Source organism: Pempheris klunzingeri, chromosome 20 (genome assembly GCF_042242105.1).
Source record: "Pempheris klunzingeri isolate RE-2024b chromosome 20, fPemKlu1.hap1, whole genome shotgun sequence".
In the NCBI taxonomy this organism is placed as follows: domain Eukaryota; kingdom Metazoa; phylum Chordata; class Actinopteri; order Acropomatiformes; family Pempheridae; genus Pempheris; species Pempheris klunzingeri.
The window spans coordinates 6,678,577-6,699,883 of NC_092031.1; the positions used below are offsets into that span (position 1 = coordinate 6,678,577).

At 40.4% G+C, this 21,307-nt stretch overlaps 1 protein-coding gene across 2 annotated transcripts; it reads left to right on the forward strand.

Annotated features, from left to right (window-relative positions):
• Positions 1-5,147: 5,147 nt before the first annotated feature.
• On the forward strand, positions 5,148-19,699 carry ldb3b (LIM domain binding 3b). 2 transcript variants are annotated; one of them, XM_070851711.1, is made up of 9 exons: positions 5,148-5,497; positions 9,055-9,206; positions 9,331-9,406; positions 13,689-13,711; positions 15,056-15,253; positions 16,472-16,495; positions 17,976-18,145; positions 18,308-18,344; positions 19,043-19,699. In XM_070851711.1, the coding sequence occupies exons 1-9, from the start codon at positions 5,402-5,404 to the stop codon at positions 19,137-19,139; spliced, it is 873 nt and encodes a 290-aa protein (XP_070707812.1). In that variant the 5' UTR covers positions 5,148-5,401; the 3' UTR covers positions 19,140-19,699. The 2 variants fall into 2 exon arrangements, with proteins under 2 accessions (XP_070707812.1, XP_070707813.1); XM_070851712.1 differs by lacking the exon at positions 16,472-16,495 and having other exon boundaries at positions 5,150-5,497.
• The last annotated feature ends 1,608 nt before the right edge of the window (positions 19,700-21,307 follow it).

The following is a 21,307-nucleotide window of genomic DNA, read 5'->3' on the forward strand; positions in this document are numbered from 1 at the left end:
GATTTAGTGGAAATGTTTTCTGCGGGTTGGGGTGGCATTTATGTTGAGATGCAATGCTGCCGCATTACAGCTTCACCATTGCAACCTGTGGTTGTCTTTCTGCTGTCTACTGGTCAAAAACACTTAATGCAACTTTAATATGAGGTGTTTTACTTCTTAACTGGGTAGTGAGATACACAAATGCACATATGCAACAGGACAGGAGAGGGCACAGTCAGTTTCTTCCCCTCTGACCCTTTGGCGTTGATTTTTCCATACCTGGTGGACATGAAGGACCACAGATCAGACAAATCTGGTCACAAATGCATCACAAAGCCATAGTACGAGTAAATATGAGTGTGAGGATGAGTGTGTTTGTCTGCATGGAAGAAACAGACTCAGTACTGTACTTTGCAATTCTCTTTATGCCATACTTTTCTATAATATAGATATACAGGTCACTGATTGCTAAATGACTTTTCTCTTATAAGAGTGTGTTTACAGGATTGTTACCAGAGAACTCATCATTGACAGATGCACAGAACCACTTCACCAACTGTGTTTTAACATATACATATACACACACACACACACACACACACACACACATATATATATATATATATATATATATATATATATACCTCAACATCACATTTTCAAACCCCTTTTTCTCCACTTCTATACCGTTTAATATTCCCAAGATTGCTTCATCTTTGACTATGATTGTAACGAGTGGTCTTTTCACATGTTGAATTAAATCTGACACGTGCTGTTTGATTTTTGTTAGATGAGGAATGATACAATGAAAAGAAAAGAATGAAAGAAATGAAAATCTTAGTTCATGAGACAACAAATGTTGATACATTCTCCCTGTTGCTCATTTGTCCCACAGTAAGCATTAATGAATGTAAAGAATTACATGTTTTAAATTGTTAAGGCTAAACTTTTGGCATTCTAACAAAACAAATATATACATACATATATACATATATCAAATTTAAATTTAGCTTTAATGAAGTGATGGTTTGACAAAGTGATGGTTCCATGTTGATTTTCTTTCTTTGTACAAAATGTTTTGTGTTGTTATTTATTTTTCTAAATAAAAATTCTGCACAACTGGTGGCTGAATCTCCATAACTTTGCCTTTGTGATGCTTGAAATAGCTCAAAGCTAGGGCTGCAATTAATGATGATTTTCACTATTAATTTATCTGATCTGATTTATCCGATCATTTTCTCAATCACAATTTGCCAAAGTGATGTTGTCAAATTATTTACTTTGTCCATTCAACAGTCCCAAACTCTAAGGTATTTCATTTATTATCATAGAAGACAAAGAAAAAAACTAATTTTCATATTTCAAATATTAAAAATGTTGTTTAAAAATTAATTAACCGAGTACCTAAATTCAGCCCAATTAAGTTTTAAATTACATTAAACTTTCCCTCATTCTGCATTACAGTGCTCCTCAATAGTCCTCACTTATCTAAAAAGATTTTTAATCCGTGTTTGGCAAACACCACCTTGCTCTTCTCACACACATAATACAGACATTAATGTGCAGCACCATAATGATTACAATCATGTGTCCATCAGTCTCAGCTGGCCCATACTTTTTTAAATTAGTAGGTCAGTTCCCTGAATGGAAGTGATCCATCTAGAACAGCAGCTAACTGCTGGAACATCCTGATGGCCGATAACAGAGTGGCATTAGTGAAGATCAAATCTGTTCAACATGTCAGAGAGCAGACACGAAGGGCATTTATCCTGGATGCAGTTTGACCTGAATAGGCCTCCCTGCAGAACTATAGCACCCTACAGAGGCAAGATTTGCTACTCCATTGCTACGAGTAAAGGGTGTACGTAGATGTGGGAGACAGATTAGAGAGATAACTCTGTCATTACCACCCATTAATTTAGCATTGCCAAAGCATGTTGTAAAAGACTTACAGTGGATGTACAATAATTCCACATCTGTAGGTGAAAAAGCAGTGGTGGAGGAGGTGTTAAGATCGTTTCCTTAAGTAAAACAATCCTGCAATATAAAAAACACTCAAAGTCTAGTAAAAGTCTGGCATTAAAAATGTCACTTAAGTAAAAGTGCATAATATTAGTAAAAACAACTTGAAGTATCCAAAGCAAATATGCTAATTCTTCATTCTGCTGATTCCATGGAAATGATCAAGTCTGGCAGAGAGGATTTTATTTGGTCAACAATTTTCCAATGTGTTGCTCTGTCTCCGTCTTTCCCAGCCCTTTTCATCTCACAGTGTGTCCAGTCTCTTGGAAACATGCATGAGGTCATGCTACATTAGCAGGGCTGATGTGTGTGTGTGTGTGTGTGTGCAGTTGTGCGATGTAAGTGTGATGGTACGGAGCGACAAAGGAGCATCAGTGATGTGTCTGGTGTGTAATCATGCTTTTTATCTGTCACACCATTGCTGGAAAGTAATTTCCAGAAAATGTGTGTTTCATTGTGCATGTCTGCAGTGAAAGAAATGTCTGTGATTTTGTGTGCTAGAGGCAGTTGTTTTAACTCATGCCAAAAACTGAAGACATTGACCCGAGTACAAATATTTCCAGTCTGTCATTGATTACAAGCTGCGTTTTGAGTTTGTCAAAAAGTCCAATGCATGTATATGTGTGTGTATATATATATATATATATATATATATATATATATATATATATACACACACACATATATATATACACACACACACACACACACACACACATATATATATATATATATATACACACACATATATACACACACACACACACACACACACATACATAATATATATAATATATATCATATTCTGTCATAGAATTATCTTTTATGGTTATTTAGTCCGTTCTCAGTTACTGTGTTGTGTCTTGATTTGGTTGCTTTACTCTCCATTCCCTCTTGGTTCTCCAATTGTCGGCTCAGTAAATTTATATTCAAAGGTTGAACATACAGTATCACATATGACACTTTACACAGACATACACATACACAACAGTCACGGCAGTTAAACATACATAGGTAGCAGCACAGTGATTTCAGTTTAGCAACAGCAGAGACTCGTGTATACAAGCCTCTAAATCGCCTGTTGGAGGGCAGAGGTTGGTGTTCTCCATTTAAGGAGTCAGAGGAGTTGGCCAATAATCTGCCTGCAAATTTGGATTTGATTATATAGTTTAGTTTTAACCTTTACAGATAGGCTACTGAGCCAGGCCATACTGCTTCTCAGCATCACACTATGAATCACTGATTTTAAAAAACAGAAAAGTATTCTGGCTTCTGGCTCCAAAAGCTCTGAGTTTGCGAAGAAAGTAAATGCACCGCTGTATCTTCTTGCAAATAAATCCCATGTGAGGAGTCCAGGAGTGGCTTTTATCATAACACATGGGTATGTCTATGGTACATGTCTTACTGTTTTTTATCTCAGCATTCAATTAGCCTATCAACATTACACTGGGATAGTCTGGGGTCATCACTGTCTGTGAGCAGAGATAGTAATGTGGAATTACATTACTGTGGTTGAGCGCACTAGTAGAGCAATCTGCAGTATGCAGTGTAAATAATATGAATGAGTTAATGCAGCCTTGAGGTGCGACAACATTAGTCCTGATTGGACAAGAAAGAGTATCAATTACCTTGATGAGCTGTATTCTGTTTGTTAGAAAAGAGCTGTCAAGTTAATGAGGTTTGGATTGAACTGCAACTAAATTATTTTGGACAGGAGTAAATCAGGCTGAATTGTATCAAATGCGGAATGACCTCATCCACAGTCACGACAATCCTACCTGCACTAGTGGGTGTTAGTCTCATTTCTCGGGGTGTCGGCAGATTCAAAACAGGAGAAGAAATGATTTTCCTTCAGCACAGGTTTGTTTGAAGATGATATTCCTGTCATACTCTTCATAGTGAGCCTTTTGTGGTTGTTTGCTTTAAAAATCTGTCCCATTCGCTGTCTGTGTGCCTGTTTGGCCTCACTGAGATTCTCCTTTAAGTTGTTTTTTTTAGCTATTTGGATTCAACAAAGTCTTTATGTTTAAATGCCATTTTCCTGGAGTTGATATTCTCCTCTCCTGATCACAGAGTTTGAACTCCTTCCTTCAGGCCATCGCTACGGCGTATTTTTGAACTTCCCCCTGCTTCCCGTATTTATGCAGAGCTGAAGTTATCATGGCAAGAGTTTGCCTCCATCTTTAAAGCACAGAAATGAGAGTCAAAATCTCAAAAAGTGAAGAAATCTACACAAAGTATATTTCTCAAAATGTCAGACTCTTTTTTCAATGTTTATGTTTAGAGATAAAAACACCATCTCTCGTGTCTTTCTCAACATTTAAAATCAGGTGTTTAGTATCACACCAGTACACAAAGCCCTTAAACAATGTGAGAATCTGCTATTGATGTTCACTTCACCTTAACAACGGTGGCTGGCTGGTAATTGATTTGTTCTGCATTAAACACACAAACGTATGCATATGCATGCACACACACGCACAAAAACACAGGAATGGCAACTCAGCCAGCTTAGTGGGGGTGTTTCTAAGGAATCAGCGCTGAGTAATTTGTTTCCTTTCTCGAGCTGAACAAAAGGCGGCATGACTGAAAAGCAAATGACATCAGTGCGCGCAAACTGATTATGGTTAATAAGGTGCAAGCAGCAGGAACTGATAGCACTAAGAGAGGGAGAGAGGGAAAAAGAGAGAGAGAATGTGTTGCAGTAAGAGGGGTCTATATTGGCTATATGAATCGACAGTGAAGCATTCTGGGGCTTCGTGTTACAGGCCTTATAAGGGCCAGGGCCCCTGTGTCTCTGCTCACCTCAGCTATTCTTAGACTGTCTGTCTCTCAGCAACTCTGCAGGCAAGAAACTCTTCTCCCTCTTAATATTAAGTTTAAACTTGACTTTTGAGTTTGCACTTTCTCAAAGTTGAGGTTTGTTGAGAGAGTTTTTTTTACTTTAAGGTAAGAGAGTTTTTTGCGGCTCCTGTCAGGACACACTGTGTACCGTTTTTCTCAGCTTGGCTCTGCACTCTTTTTCTGTGTGTGTGTGTGTGTGTGTGTGTGTGTATGTCTATCTACACAAATGTGTATTTGTGTGCATGAATGCATGCCTGTGTGTGTCCTTCCACTTGTGTGCGTGTGCGTGTGTCACAGAGGATCGGCAGCACCTGACCCACCCACCCACCAGCACCACCACCACCACCACCCCAGGGTGTTTGTCCTGAGAGCTGGGAGCAGAAGGGGAGAGACGGTAGTGAAGCCAGGGCTGACGGAGGAGAAGTGACCACTGAAGCACCGCCGGGGACAAAAGGATAGCAGGGGAGGTCGAGGAACAAGGGCGCACCAAGCAGGAGGAGAAGCCACACAGCCAGCAGGAGTTGTTAGCAGGAGGAGTGTTGACGTTCAACCGAAGATGAGTACATACACAGTGACTCTGAATGGCCCCGCTCCATGGGGCTTCAGACTACAGGGAGGAAAGGACTTCAACATGCCACTCACCATCTCCAGGGTAAGGACAGAGTCACGCTGCAGCCCTCACAGACTTACAAATAAACTATAAGTAACAAGCAATGTGACATTCACAAGGTGGCACGCAAACAACAGCAAACTGATAATCCACAGTGACAAAACAACAATGAGACATTATGATATAATATGACAACAAAGCTCACAAACAGATCTTCAACGCACACTTAAGCAAATTGAACCACTTACACAAAACAATAATCATGTAACCACAGAACTGATCGTGCCCAGCTCAACCCTTTAACTTCAAAAAGCCTAATTTTCCTACTTTAATATCCAAGTAAGCAATATATACATATTTATATAAGTGTTTCAGTAAAAACCAGTTTAGGTTGAAAAGTGAAGGTGCTACATCTCACTTATATCTCAACAGCTATCTCTATATAAATCTCTAGAAGTGAAGCATGTTTATGATGGGACCCCTACACCTTAAAATACAGTCCTTTAAAGAGGCGAAGTGACGTCATCAAGTGTCCATTCATGTTCATACTGTATGTGCGTGCACAGCTGTGATTTGTGTGTGTGTGTGTGTGAGCAGCGGCTGAGCAGCGGTTATGTAATGTTGTTGTATGTGATGATGAGAGGGAGGCTCAGATGTTATCTCCAGAGAGATTTCCAGAATAGAGCCGCAGTGGAAAGACTGGAATAGTTTAACAGGAGTGGAGGTGCTCCTCCATTAGTCAACTTTTCCAACTGTTCGATTGCTCGATTGTTTCCCACTAATTTCAGAGGCATCATCAAATGATCAATTCAGGATGAGATGATGATGATAGATATTGAGATTAATTGACTTTTTTTTTTATATTATTACTTATTTATTGTCTCATACAAATGGTACGTCATTTCAAACCTACATTACATCGACTATGTGGCAGACTTAAAGACTTGTTTCTGCTGTTGTTTCTGCTGATTTATTTAAGGAACCTGGTTATAATAAGAACATAAATACTTTATTTTCTTTCATGTATATTTATTCTCAACCATTAGTATAAAGATTATTTGCATAAAATTATTAGAATATAAGAAGAAAGTGTCACTCAACAAATCAGCAGCAAATGAATTAGTTTTAGTTTCTGCAGCAGAGAGACTGGGTGTCTCTCTCTCTCTCTCTCTCTCTCTCTCTCTCTCTCTCTCTCTCTCTGGCAGGACTGCCGGTGTATTTACAGCGTTTTCTTTAAATAGCACTGGAGGAGAGGTGGCAAACGGATGGATGGATAGATGGATGGATGGATGGATGGATGATGGATGGATGGATAGAGAGGCTGTGAATGGGACAGGAAAGAAGCACGGGGGAAAGCGAGGAAGCTTAGCTTGAGTTACCTTCCGTAAGCTTTATTCCTCACTTATAGTCCATTTCAGTTTCACCTGTAGGAGCTGTTCCTGAGCGTGAAGGAGTGGACGGTTGGAGAGATTTGACAGATTGAGGAGATGAGAGACAGGAAAGGAAGGGTAGAGGAGATAACACTTTGAACTGTGTAGAAATTACCTCGGCTCCATCCCACCTCCTCCAGCTCCTCATTCTTTAGTCCTGATTGATGCTCAGCTGGTGATCACCCTACAATATATTGATTCACAGCTCAGATACCTGTTAGTTTATTGTCTTCTAATCCCAGTCTTAGGCAACCAGGGGATCTTTGATCCGCGTCCGGTATGACATTGTATCATTGGATTTGTGTTCATCCTGTGGTCATGTTGGGCTCTGACAGGTAACATAAAACACTGCAGCTTGACGTGACAACTCGGGGTGCCATTACAGTTTGACGTAACACTGCCAAGGTTTGGATTTCGGCAAACTTTTGCCAAGAACTAAGAAAGGAAAGAGGGATGAGGGCAGTGAATTCCTTGTATATGTGCCACATATAACAGTTTTCTGCTGTCCAGTGAGTTTATGACTATTGAGTTGTAATCATTAAAATTATGAAAAAACCTCAGTATGTGTCATCCATGAAACTTGAGTCTATTTGCATGCTGTCTTACAGCTAAATGGATGAAAACAACTCTATGGTGATTAGCTACTGACATACTGATGGAAAATTGAGCACTTTTTATTGACCGATTTAACACATTTTGAGATACAAAACTCCAAAATCCAAGACAATGTTGCTCTTTCATTAATATCCAATTTTCAAAGAATTAGTCGTCATATCCATCCTATCCTGTTTGATGCATATGAAAACATGCGTGGCCGAGCGGCCAGGCAGTGTTATGTTTCTACATGTGTGTTTGATTACACTGAGGCAGCCATGCAGGAATAATTTTTTTCTCCGCCTGAAATCACCTTGCTTTTTTGCCTACTGCCATCCACTATAATCCTGCTTTCTAGACACACACTCATACACAGGCACATTTCTACACACACTTGCATACTGACAACAACAAAGGAAGAAAAAGATGTGTGAAAAGCAGACCAAAAAGGAGAAAGGTTCACAGCAGGACCGAGGATGTGAGTGAAAGTCTAAGAAGAAGCACAACGGAGAAGAACATTAGATTAAATGCATAATAGTGGGATGATGTAAGTAAAATGTAGAAAGTGTGAATTGTATAGTGGAGGACCATCTTTATGTAAATAGAAAAAAGAAAGAGTCAAGGGAGTCTTGTTTGAATGTCAGTAGCAGGTGTGTGGGAGGAGTGTGTGTGTGTTTGAGGGATGGAGGGGGGATCGCTTGGGTCAATCAGAGTGAAGCCAGGCAAGCATCAACAGCATTGCTTATTTTTAACTCTTTAACGAGTTGACTGTAAGCCTAGACCCAATACTGTATGCCCCAGGCCTCTGGGCTCTCTTAAACCTCCTCTATGTGTAGTTTAAGCACTAAAATCTGGCTTTGCAGCACAGCCAGGAGAATGAGGATTCCACTGAAGGTCGATATTGCTATGCCCCCCCACCACAAAAGAAAAAAACGAAGAGCTGCAAGATTTTACATTATCTCCAAGATAAAACCATTTTTTTTTAAATTTTTTAAAAAACGCTTTGGATTTAACCATTCAGCCACAATATATAATCCTCAGCCTGTTTTCTGCTCAGTCCATTCCAATAGCAAACATGAAGATACTATACAACTTTATTTTTAACATTAGAAATGAGCACTCTGTGGCTTTGTTATTTGACATCCTGCTGCCTCTCTGCTTATTTAAATGTCAGACAGCCTTATTTGCAGCTGGGGAGACTGATTAGACTCTTACATAAAATGTGTTTACACTCTGTTGATCAACCTAGCACAGAAATTTTATCCAGCCCTTCATCTGCAGAGCTGATGGATTAGTTTATTTTGCTTCATCAGCTTTTCTCTTCCACCTTTGAGGCTTGTTTACTGACTGCTGCACACATAAAATAAATAACCATGTGGACTGCAGCTCCGGGGGAACACACTTCACATGTCAGCTGAGCTTCATGCTCTCTATCCAGCATTCATAAATATCTCCTAAATCTGTACTGTGTGTATATATCACTGTAACTGCATATGTTTTTCAGTAGCTCATGTGTTTGCTGTGGAATCCGTGCCGGTGGTCCTAGTGTGACCCGCTCTGTTGACCCCTCCATAGATAACTCCGGGCAGCAAGGCGGTAAGCGGCAGCCTGACCCAAGGTGACGTCATCTCAGCCATCGATGGGGTCAGCACCGAGGGGATGACGCACCTGGACGCCCAAAACAAGATCAAGTCTGCCACCACCAAACTGTCACTCACCATGCTGAAGTAAACAACCAGCACACTTACACTAAAACATCTATCTCCAAAAACTGAAGCTAATTTTAAGGTAAATTTATATTAGAAGAAAAAATGTGACAAAATGGGATATTGCGTTTTATGTCATCATCAGATCAAGACGTCCTGCACCAGTTCCCACAGCAACTCCGAGAATGGACTCACCCATGCCAGTCATCCCCCACCAGAAGGTATAAACACGCCCACAAAAACAAGCAGACAAATCAACACAAAAATATCAGCCATCAATGCAACCACAATATATATCTGCCTGCCTGTACATGTTTTCTGTGTATTACTCTGCAGTACATGTTTTATATTCCTGTCCTGTGTCTGTGGCTTTGTCATCTTCACAATTCTTTAATGGTGCCATCAGGTAGCGTCCTGCTGCCCTCTAGTGTCAGATATTCACAGTACAACTGTATGGAGCCCTGTGCAGAGGTCAGAGGTCAGCAGACTAAACGAAATATCTATCTACCTACTTTGACCTCTTTCCGTCTTTTTAAGGAGTTAGACAAAGCGAAAGAGAAGGTTGAGCCTAAACATGTTGAAGAAGACGTTCAAATGGTGCAGTTGGTTTCCTATGAAATTTTCCAGGATAAAAAGCCCTCAAAAAGGAATCTCTTCCACATCCCCAAAGAAGATCCAGAGTTCCTCTTGACCCCACTCAGAGCTCCAGCCTCCTCAATGACATCTGCTGTATCTCCACCGGGCCAACTGGGGCAGTACAATTCCCCAATTGGCCTTTACTCTCCTGAGACTCTCAGAGAAATGACGTTGATGCAGGGCAAATTAGGAGAAGGGTCAGGAGCTGCCCGGAGAGTTTCATCACTGGGGTAGGTTATCAAAGCGGTAAATAACCTCCAATTACTGAAATTACTGAAAAGAAGTTAATTCCCTCAAGTATAACCCCATAATCAACACACCCACTAAACTCCAACAAAAAGTTCTGCTGCTCACTCTGAAGGAATGAAGCAAATGCAAATGCAAAGCTTCCCCGTTTAACCTCACATTAACAGGTCAGTGATGGGGAAAATATACTCAGAACTTTCCATCGTTATCCCAGCATTCATACCTCTCACACATGGCGCTATTTCAAGAGTGTACACACAAACGTACTTGGCTCCACTTCAGGTAACAGAATAGCAGGAGATCAGACTACAGGGTCGTCTTAATATCTTTATTATAAGCAGATCTGAGGCACTTTACTAAAGGTCGAGTGGCCTCAACACTACTTTCAAAAGGTTGAAATCAAAATGAAACCAGGGAGATGATGTCGCAAAAAGTAAATTTTTTAAAGAACTCTTTGTGCTGTTTCAGCACCCTGACTTCCCACTCTGATGCTTTTTTTTTTTTTTTTAATCTTCAAGCAAATGTGTCTCCCTCTGTCCTCAGAGGCTTAGAACAGAGTATTTTACCTGGAAAACGAGAGACTTGCTTGTGGTGGTTTTTAAACTGTACAAAAGGGCATGAGGCAAAGGCAAACTGGTGGATACTTCAAGGCCCTCAGCCACTAGAGGTCTCTGAAAGGAATCAAAAGATATATTCTTTTCTTTTTATATTTATTTGAATAGTAATAACAATAAAAGTGCCACACACTATGGCTGCCTTGCAGACTACAAATCAACAAAACAGGACATGAATCTTAAAAAATTTTTGGTGACAATATTCTTTATTTTCATTTTTGTTAACAAATCCCATGAAAAGACCCAAACCATCAATGCATTAGTTCATTAATTATTTCTGACTTCCGCATCGTCTCTGACAAGCTCATGCTTTCCCTCCAAAGACATACAACTTCCATTTTTTAAAAAGACTCTTCTTTTCCTAAAACAGCTGGGACTAGTACGGTTGGGACTAGTTTCAGTTGTGGATTAATAAAAATTTTGCGGCATAGTGGGTATTTAAAAAACGGTGTATCTGGGGGTTCAATTAGACAATAGTTTTTTGTTTTTTTGTGTTTTCATGGGGTTCACTGATAAGAAGACAAATATAGAATATCACCAGATTACAAAGTTTTTATATCCTGCATTTTGCACTTTTTGTATTTGAATTTTTCCAATAGATTGACACTGTGAAAAACACATTTTATTTGCAGCTCTCAAAAAGGCTTTTGTCAGCCCTGGTTTATGCCATTTTGTTTTGTTTTTGCCTTTATCTTTACTATATTGTATGTTGTAATGACTTGAGATTATGAGAGTTAAATTGTGGCCACAGGGAGCTCAGGGAGGGAACTCTCCTCAGTGGGATGGCATGAGTTTGGGTGAAGCCTTAGACATGAAATACTAGTAGATGTTAATTAAGGCCACAATATGCTTGGCCTCTGACATATCACCTCTAGATATCAGTCTTCACTAATGTGTTTCCCCTCTGGAGCTGAGATGCTTTACAGTAATGGCCGACGGTAAGTCAGGTGTCAGGAAACGTGCTCAGGGACAGATTGCTGGACGATGACGGCAGTATCATACGAGCAGCCCCACCTCACAGAGTACATGGGGACACTGATTCCAGTGGCGTGCGCGCACACACACAGGAGAGAGCAGCTGTTGTACACGACCATGGAATGTTCCACTCTGGTTACACACCATCAACTTGAATCCCCTGGTTGCCAAACCTGAGATAGCTCCCCTTCTCTGGGGGGGAGATGACTCACGTGTAAGATGCACGTTCCACTTTACCTACTGTACCCTGAACACATTCATGTGCCATATTGACAAACCCACCAGCTTCTTAAATGCCATGCTATATGTGTATATGTGCATTGGCTATGACATAGCCTTCGGAAATGAAATAACATTAACGTATGTCAGACCCCCACAGTCTGGAAGTACTGTGTACTCCAATAGCTACTTAAAACAGATAATTGCTTGATAGCTTATGATTTAAATCATCAAACTAAAATTTATTGCACTGTGATCAAAAGAAATGCATAATTTAATAAAAATCTGAAACACATATTTAATGTAAAAGTTGAATTTTGGCCAGGGAACGTATGTCATACCAAGCTAGCTTAGTAGGCCAGTGGGGAAGAGACTCATTATTGGCCCTGTGTAGGCAGATCGCTCGTTCTTTAGTGGTGCATACTTGGTCCTTTGTTGGCAAGAATGCCAGCAAGATATGATGATTTCATTTCATTCATTCTCTCCATTTTCCCCCCAAAGTCCCACGGTCTCAGTTTGTTGTTAGTGCAACCCAGACAGTACGTCTAATTATCTGTTGAAGGTTCTGTAGATAACTTAAAATAGCTTTTTGCCGTATTTTTTCAAACTGTCACTATATCCTCACAGTAGTACACGAGAAAAAATAATCTGAAAAAATCAGGTTCCTTTGGCTCCTCCTAGTGCACGTAATGGCATTTCCAAGAATCGACTGTGCCCGAACGAAAACAACCAATCAGAGCCAGGGAGAGTCTTTAGTGCCCATGCACACGCCGACAGTTCCCCCTCCCCTGCACATGCTCTCACTCAGTCAAGCTCATGACTCAGGATGAGCCTTAACATTAGTTAAGTCTACAAGTTAATATGAAGCAGGGGTGGGCCGGAGAAGTCCTGAAACCTGCACACAGCGTGCCCTCATGTGCACCATGAATGACAATCACACAGAGAGGGCCAGTAAAGAGACTGACAGGGAGGAAGGACTTTATGAAATTTTTTGGACGATGCAGCGGCCCACTGGGCCAGATGGCCAGCATAGCGCTAATACAAAGTTGGCGTTACTGCACGCTCGGGATCACTGTAATGTTACTGGACGGTTGGAGCTAAAATATAGCCAAAATATAGCCAGGCAGCAGTCACTGTAAGATGTGTTATTTCTAGCCATGTGGAGTCTAGTTTCTATCAGACTGTTGTGTAGGTGTGTTTTCTCACACACACTCTGTGGGACCTGTAAATTGCACTCTTTCGTATTCTCAAACAAAGTCCACTCTCCTCTCACTGCTACCAACTGCAGCTTTAAAACTTTGTTTAAATAAAAGTTGAAGTATTGTAGATAACCTTTATTTTCATGGATCTGTTGCACAAACAGAAAAGTGGAATCCTTTACATACATTACAGAATTATATGGCACCAGAGTAACGGCAGCTTGTCGACTCAAGTTCGTCTATATGTCACCGTTGCAGTTCTGACATAGGTGGATCAGGTGGTATGTGTTGTGTTTGAGCAGTTGTGTATATTTGTGGCTGTCCTGTGCTAAATGTGTCTTTGCAAACCCTCCCTTTCCCGTGTCATGTGATTGAGACGCTTCTGCTCTTGTCAGTCACTCCTGGTGATGCAGGGGGAGCTGGGAAATATCCAAGTGATGACAAACTGCAGTTATTCTGACCTGTACATGGGATTACGGCAAAGCGACTGTAGCTGGATAGTTTCCTACGAACACACACGGAGCCATTGTTATCACCAAAATACCTCCTGTGATTCATTACATTCCCTCCCTCTCTCTCTTTCTGTCTGTCCGTGAATCTCTGGTGTGTTTCAGGTTATCGCAAACACAGCTGCAAAGTCAGTACCATCGCATTTCTTAGTGTTTAACGTGCATGAAGTCATTAGAGAGTGTTTGTTTTTAAGAGATCTGTCGCTTGTGATTTTGGTGTGAAGTTGTCTCCCACATGGATTCATGTGCGTGAAGTTGAACCAAAGCTTCACTGTAACTGTAACAGCATATTGTGTGTGCTGATCATTTGTTTCTTCAGATTACTGCAGCAATAACTCACAGGCTGAAAATACAAGATGTGTTATTAACAGCATCTGGTCCCCTGAAGTGGAAATTAAAACAGTACATCTACTCAAGTACTTTACTTCTACTGCTACTTAATTCTACTATGATATCTACCCATGTTTTCCACTTCTGCTGGCCCTCTTCAGCTTTCATATTCATTTTGTGCGTATGAATGGATTTATAATATATTACTGCGTATAAATGCATGTGGGACGGATTTTTATGTGTCCTTCATCCGTGTTTGGTAAAGTAGTAAAACACTGACTGCAGTGTGTGTGTTTGAGTGTTTGTCATTTGAAGCCTACAGGTAATAATCCATCAATTTGGTTTGGTCGTTGTTTTAAACATCAGCGTGTTTGGTTTTCTTTGGACTGGTATGTCAGTTTTAACTACTGGCTCCCTAAAATAAAAGCCATGTCATGATGTGGACAACATGCTATGTCCCAATTTTTTATGTAGGCTATTTGGCATCTAACAATAGATAACAGCCACTTACACAAAGACACAGAAATAGAACTTTAAAATGCATTTTTACTTGATTAAGGAGAAAGCTAAATGGTTTTGTTTCACCATCATCCACACATCCACACTTTTCAATTTTTTTGTACAAATCGAGGCAAATGAGAATGTCACATTAATCATTATGCTACTATTCCTGTTTTTTCATTAATTATTATTCTCATTGTTGCTTTATCTGGGTAATTAAACTGCCTCCTTGTGAATATATTTTGAAAACTTCTCCTAATTTAGTCTGCATACTTCCATCTTTGAGTTCACAACATTTTGACCCTAAATCCTCTAAGAAGTGGTAGAATGTGTATGTAGTATGGGACTGGGACACAGCTACAGTACAGTGTGTGGCGTATCTGGTCTGTGTTGTTGAGTGATCATACGAACACAAGGTCTCTCCAAGAGCTAAAACTGAACAGTTCAACAGCTCTGCCTGTCTGTCAGTTGCGTTACTGCACTCTGACCCAGTTTCCTTCACTTTGGTGCTTTCTCTGTCATTTCTATCCTCTCAAATTCCCCCCCCCCCCCTCATCTGTTAACCTCCCATCCTCACCCCTGCACCTGAAACCTCCCCACCTCCTCTTCGACCCACTGACCTCTGACCCCGACACTGACAGTGTGGAGTACACCCCCAGCTTCAACCCCATAGCTCTGAAAGACTCGGCCCTGTCCACCCACAAGCCCATTGAGGTGAAGGGTCCAGGCGGAAAAGCCACCATCGTTCACGCTCAGTACAACACACCAATCAGCATGTACTCACAGGACGCCATCATGGATGCCATCGCAGGGCAGTCGCAGGCCAAGGGACACGAGAGGTGAGGTCGCACAACCAAACTAACAGCCTCTTCACTCTTTTATGCGCCCTCTCCACTCACACACTTGACATCACATCACACCAATCAAGCCGGCCCGCAGGTGGAGAAATTAAAGGGTCATTTGGTCCAAATTACAAAAAAAAACCTTTCTCACTTTCTGCTAGTGGTATCTAGCCATGAAGAAGCAAAGTTGAAGTTTTACCTTGGTTGTCTCCTCTTGTGGTTATGGATCTTGTGGTTTCTGTGTACATAAAGCCTTAATGAGAGAAGTTAACTATGACTCCCAAAGAGTTTTTCAAACAGAAACATCAAATTACAGAGCACCTCTAACGACAAGCTGAGGCTTAAGATTGTGCCTGGTAGAAAAATGACAATTCACTGAGAAGTTTAACTCAGCTCACTTTCAGATTCTGGGTCAATGTTAGATCAGGGCAGCACCTTAGATTTTAGAAGCACTGAGATCAGAGACCTCCAACCCTCATGCACCTACTTTTTAAAAGGTCATTTTTATTTTCCTTGGTTAACTGCTAAACTCTCACAACTCACAACCATCACAACTTTGTCTCCATTTCCCCATAATTACCAGATTATGTAGTCATTTCTAGCAAATGTTATAGAAAATTATTAGGTAATTATGCGCCAGTTCAATAAAAATGTAAAAGTTGGTGTACTGCCACATATACCAGGAAAATACTAGAATAAGCCGGATATCATGTGTAAGTTTACTGATGAATCCCATAGCTAAAAACTAGGTCTACGGTCCTGTATGAGGTGAATTTGTGTCATTCAGCATTCAAAAGTGACATAATGTAACATCAATGAATTAGACTTCTTTGCCCATATTTCAAAGACACTTTAGAAGTTAGACAAATGTCCCAAAACCTGTGCAAAAAAAACTCAAATCTATTGGCATGGCTGGATATCATTAGCAGAAATTGAGATTTTTTTTTTTTGCCATTTGAGGGAATCAACCCTGCAAGGTACTTTTCCTGAAAGGCCAAATCACAAAAAGCAGCTTTTTAACCTATAGGTCTATTTTTAGTCTGCGCTGCTACTTAGAGGTCTACTGTACTGTATGCCCGGGCTTTTCCATGTTGTCTCAGTCCGTCGCGTACTCCTTTCACCCACTTTCCTCTCCTCATTCCACCCACAACCAACCACACCTGTGCTGTCCTCCACCCATTCCTCCCCATCCTTCCTTCCCGGTTGTGACCTCAGTGAGGAGGCTGGCTCCCCCTTGGCGTAAGTACAGCAGCGCTCCTTTTCCATCCCGCCTCTCTCCTCATACGTGTCCTCCTTTGTCTCATGACTTCATAACAGCTTGTGCATTGCTCCATGTGTCTCATACACTAACATCCCACTGAAAGTATCTGGACATCCTTCGGCATCAATTTGTCTATTTTAATGTGTTTATGTTTTTTTTAATGTGTTTCTGAGGTGTTATGTGTCAAAACAGGGTGTTTTAATGGATCAAGTCACTAACCATCATGGACTCGGTAATGCGTGTGGAAGTGCTTTGAAGTACTTTGACCGAAGTGTGAGAGTGTTTAGGGTTTTTTTGGAGTCTTCCTCTAAAAAAAACAGCCAATAGGATCACAGCCTCTGGACTCTGATGGGATTTCATGGCATGGGAATGTTCTGAGTATCTGGTCACTGGTTTTCACAGGAATACTGCCCGATCAGTATTGACTCACTTTTCTAACTCATTAAAAAAAGCTGATTATCCAGTCATGTTGCTGTGTAAACTCACTCCGGTATCTTCTGTACACGACAGTACAGGCACCTTCAACGTGGAACAATGGAACAACACAAACACTGTTTACATGAACCACAAACAAACAGACTGTGTGTAAAGCAACAAAAATGCAATTATTGATCTTAATGTAATAACTGCCTATAATGAATAAAATATGATTCAGTAAAGCTTGTAGTTACAAAAAAACAAAAAGACAACTGCAAACAAAATGGCATTTTTCACTCTTAATACTTTGTAGTGCAGTGTGATACTTTAAATTAAATAAATTGCCCATGGATTCCTCACTAGCAAACAGAAGACAATGGAAGTTTTCATTGTGTGACTGTCATGAATACAACTATGCCCATGCAGTGGTGAAGAAAAAGTAGCACTAGAACAGTGTATAAACACACAAGTCTCAAAAGTTAAAGTACTGAAGTACTGGCATTATGCAAAATAGTCAATTTCATTATAATCATTATATAATTTGATTATATTATTATTATTATTGATGCATTATTAAGTACGAATCACTGATGCTTTAACTGGTAAAAGTGGGGCTAATTTTAACTACTTTACAGTACAACTAATAATAGTCATGATTTATTTATTTAGTTGATTGCTGCTGAACATTAGTTACTTTCTTTAATTAATTTGAATCTGTGAAAAGTATCCAGTAATAATAGCTGTTAAAAAAATGCAGTGGAATTAAAGGTACACTTTTTCCCTCTGAGAAGAGAAGTACTAAGTAGCATAAGATGGAAATCTTCAAGTAAAATACTTCATTAATTATTCAGTCAATTTGAAACATAAAAGTGAAGCACTAGACCAAAAGCACAAATATATTCTGGTTATGTCATCTCTCCAGTTGTAGATGACACTACATCATGGGCATTTAGTACATTATGATCATCTGTTACATTTAGGGGCTTTAAATACAGTACATACTACACACTCAGAGGTCTAACTGTACTCTCTGCCCTGCAGTGGCGCTCTGCCTGTTAAGGACCCTGTTGTGGACTGTGCGTCTCCAGTTTACCAGGCAGTGTTCAGGCCAGGAGAGTCGAACCAGGATATGTCTGACTGGGCTCGCCGTGCTGCCAACCTGCAGTCCAAGAGCTTCAGGATCCTGGCCCACATCACTGGCACTGAATACCGTCAGTACACTGACCCCTCCTTATTTTCTTTCCTTCCCTCCTTCGTCCTTTCCTAACTTCTCTCTTGCTCCCTTTGATTCTCATCTCTGCTCATTTTCACACCTTGGGAAGAATGTCATTACCATTACTCTTACCAAATTTCTCTCATTTCTGTCTATGCAGTGCAAGATCCAGATGAGGAAGCCCTGCAGAGGTCGAGGTAAGATGGGAAAAAAGTGAGAGGACTTTAAGGGTTACTGGTCTCCTCACACACTTAGCCTGGACATTCATGTCACTTAAATGAATAGTTGACATTTTGGGAAAGTGCTCATTCACTTTCTTGTTTGATGAGAAGATTGAGATCACCTTGACCTGTATCCATGAAATATGAAGGCAGGAGATGCTTAGCTTAGCTTAGCTTAGCTTAGCTTAGCATGAAGACTTGAAGATGGCTGCTGGCCTAAGCAATGGTTACAAAAAACCTGCCTGCCATCCCAAATGAAGTTCACTACTTAACACTATTCTTTTTGTATATTTTTCACAAAAACGATGTATAAAAATGACAACTTGTGATTTTACGGGATATTACTCGGTGGGACTATTTCGTAGCTGGGTGCTTTGACTTGCAGACACTCCAGGAAGAACCACACAAGTACTTTTAACATGTTTTGTATGAATTAAACAAAGGAGGTATAACGTGTTAATTAGACGGCTTTAAAAGTGCTGGTGAGCAGATCTTTGGACAAAGCCAGGTTAGCTGTTTCCCTGTTTCCAGTCTTTATGCTAAGCTGAGCCAACCTGTCCAGATGTGAGAGTGGTATCAATCGCCACATCTAACTCAAGGTTGATCTATTCTTTCAAAATCATGATCAAAAGTGCAAATATCACCTGATGTCGTTCTGCCTTCCACACCATCAGAGAGAAGTTTGAGTCTGAGGTGAGAGGGCCCCGCTTTGCCAAGCTGAAGAACTGGCACCATGGACTGTCTGCACAGATCCTGAACATCCAGGAATAAAGGAGAGCAGGAGAGAAAGAGAGAGAGAGACGACATGGACATGAGCACAGGAGTTAACAGGAAGAGGGGATAAATTATGGAGGAAAGAAGGAAAAGGAGGAGGAGGAACCTCCTCGGGAATGTGAGATAGTATTGTAGCTTAGATTAGTAGAACGTGAGATACTAACTGTTAGTGTGAGAATGCTATGTGTTCATGAGCTCTATATTACCTGTCAAATGTACCTGTCTGCTGCTAAGACCTGATGTCGCATTTAGGTTTTTCTTTCTTTCTTTGTTTCCTGTTTGTTTGGGTTCTGTCTTTCTTGAATGAAAGGGACATTGTACAAAAAATAATAAGTATCCCAGTGAAAATGCAGAACTGACGTTGTTTCTTTTATGCCCTAGTACACAAAACCGCATTCACAAATATATGACGTCTGACGCCAGAAGCATGCTTGTGAGAAGGCACACAAGAACAAATACACACATAGAGATTTAGCTACATGCACAAAGACAGTATGTAAAAACTGCACTCAAAAAATGTACCGTTATCAATGTGAATAAATGTTTTCTTAAAACCATATGGCTGCGCAAACTGTTGTAAACTTACAGATGAAATGAACATGTCAGTCTCTAGTTTGGGAATTAAAAACAGGAGGCACGGCGTAGAGTCACAATTGACAGGGACATTTCTCCATCAATGACTCACATTCGCTGTCATTTCTAGTGCTGTCGGTGTGGCAGAGGGGGTGTTCTGACTTTGAAGAGAGGATCGTCATTCAGAAAAAGCATCTGATAGCTTTTGACAGAATAACATGACTATTCATTAGCTGGTGGCAACAAGCGCAATGACACAGCTATGGTAGCAGGGTTGGCAAAGCCTGAGAGGTCAGGATGACTGATGCTACTGAGCTTGTTTTTCTTTATTGAGTACGTGACATAAAACATAGACCTTTAATGACCTTTGATACCTCTGAGGGAGATTTGTAGCTATTCTGAAATACTTTCAAGGTCTTATATCAACTTTCAGTTTTCAGTTAAAATTTCAGGTAAGGCGATCAGAGCTGAAGACTTTAGATTTAGACTTGGGGTTTTTATGGCCATTTGGTTGCACTGGAATAAGATTTATATACAGTTGGTATGGCAAACATGGTAGAAAACTGTACACATCCAGCAGTGTCACAGCAACAGTAATGTTTATTCTGAGTCATGTTTCTGGCCACCTGACAAATCTGAGAACAGTATTCAATCTCATTTTAGCTCTGTTTTGGGCTCCGTCATCTCCTGAGAATAATAACAGGATCTTTAGCCAGGTATTTATGTTTGACTTTAGTCAGCTTGAAGTAATCTAGCTGCTAACTGTGTCTGTCTGTGGAGCTTTAGAGCTTTTTGCAAAGGAACACAGCTGATGGGAGTGGTGAGACCAAAATAGTAAGACTGCATACTGGAAAACCAAAATAGAGCTGAAATATTTCAAAAACTGCACAATCGGGGTATAATTCACTGAGTTCATTACTATACATGACCTCTGTCACATTACATTTGTCATTTGGTGCTATTGGGTTCAAAAATTGCATCTTTATGACTAAATTAATGAATTTGTGACTTGACCGGGATTTTACATTTTACTTTTTTGATACATGACTCCCTTCAGACTTGACATGAGAGATCAAAACACTATTAATACAGGTTTAAAATACTCAAGAGCAGCTCTGAAAGTGATGATTTACACATTTAAATCCTTTACATATCTAAGGAGAACCATCAGTCAGCCATAACGCTGTGTCATGATGTTTTATGTGTTAAACCCACTAGAGGGCAGTGGGATTCTGTACAGCCAGACTGATTAGCCGATATAACCTAATCTCTGCAACAGGAAAACTGCTTTTCACGGATCAGTACATTCAAAATATACCACTTTACTCCTCTCATCAATGGTTTATCAGGTATATGGGCCAAATGCCAAAAATGCAGAGATGCAGAAGCTTTTTGTAAATCTGTGCTCCCTATTATTTCTCTCTGCTTGTCTCATTTTGATCAAAACATTTGAATAAAAATGAAACAAAATGGAGCTGCTGTCATATTAAAACAATCCACAGAATAGCCGTGGTGCTGAGTCGGCATGTCTGGAAAAAATGGGACGGTGGAGACGAGGATGGGGAGGAGGGGAAGGGCGGCAGTTGTGACTC

What these genes read in the sequence shown, in the direction of transcription:
- ldb3b (XM_070851711.1), top strand. Translation starts at nt 5,402, where the DNA reads ATGAGTACATACACAGTGACTCTGAATGGCCCCGCTCCATGGGGCTTC. An exon ending in CTGTCACTCACCATGCTGAA is followed by an intron (nt 9,207 to 9,330) that starts GTAAACAACCAG and finishes TGTCATCATCAG; the next exon opens with ATCAAGACGTCCTGCACCAG. An exon ending in CAGGCCAAGGGACACGAGAG is followed by an intron (nt 15,254 to 16,471) that starts GTGAGGTCGCAC and finishes TTGTGACCTCAG; the next exon opens with TGAGGAGGCTGGCTCCCCCT.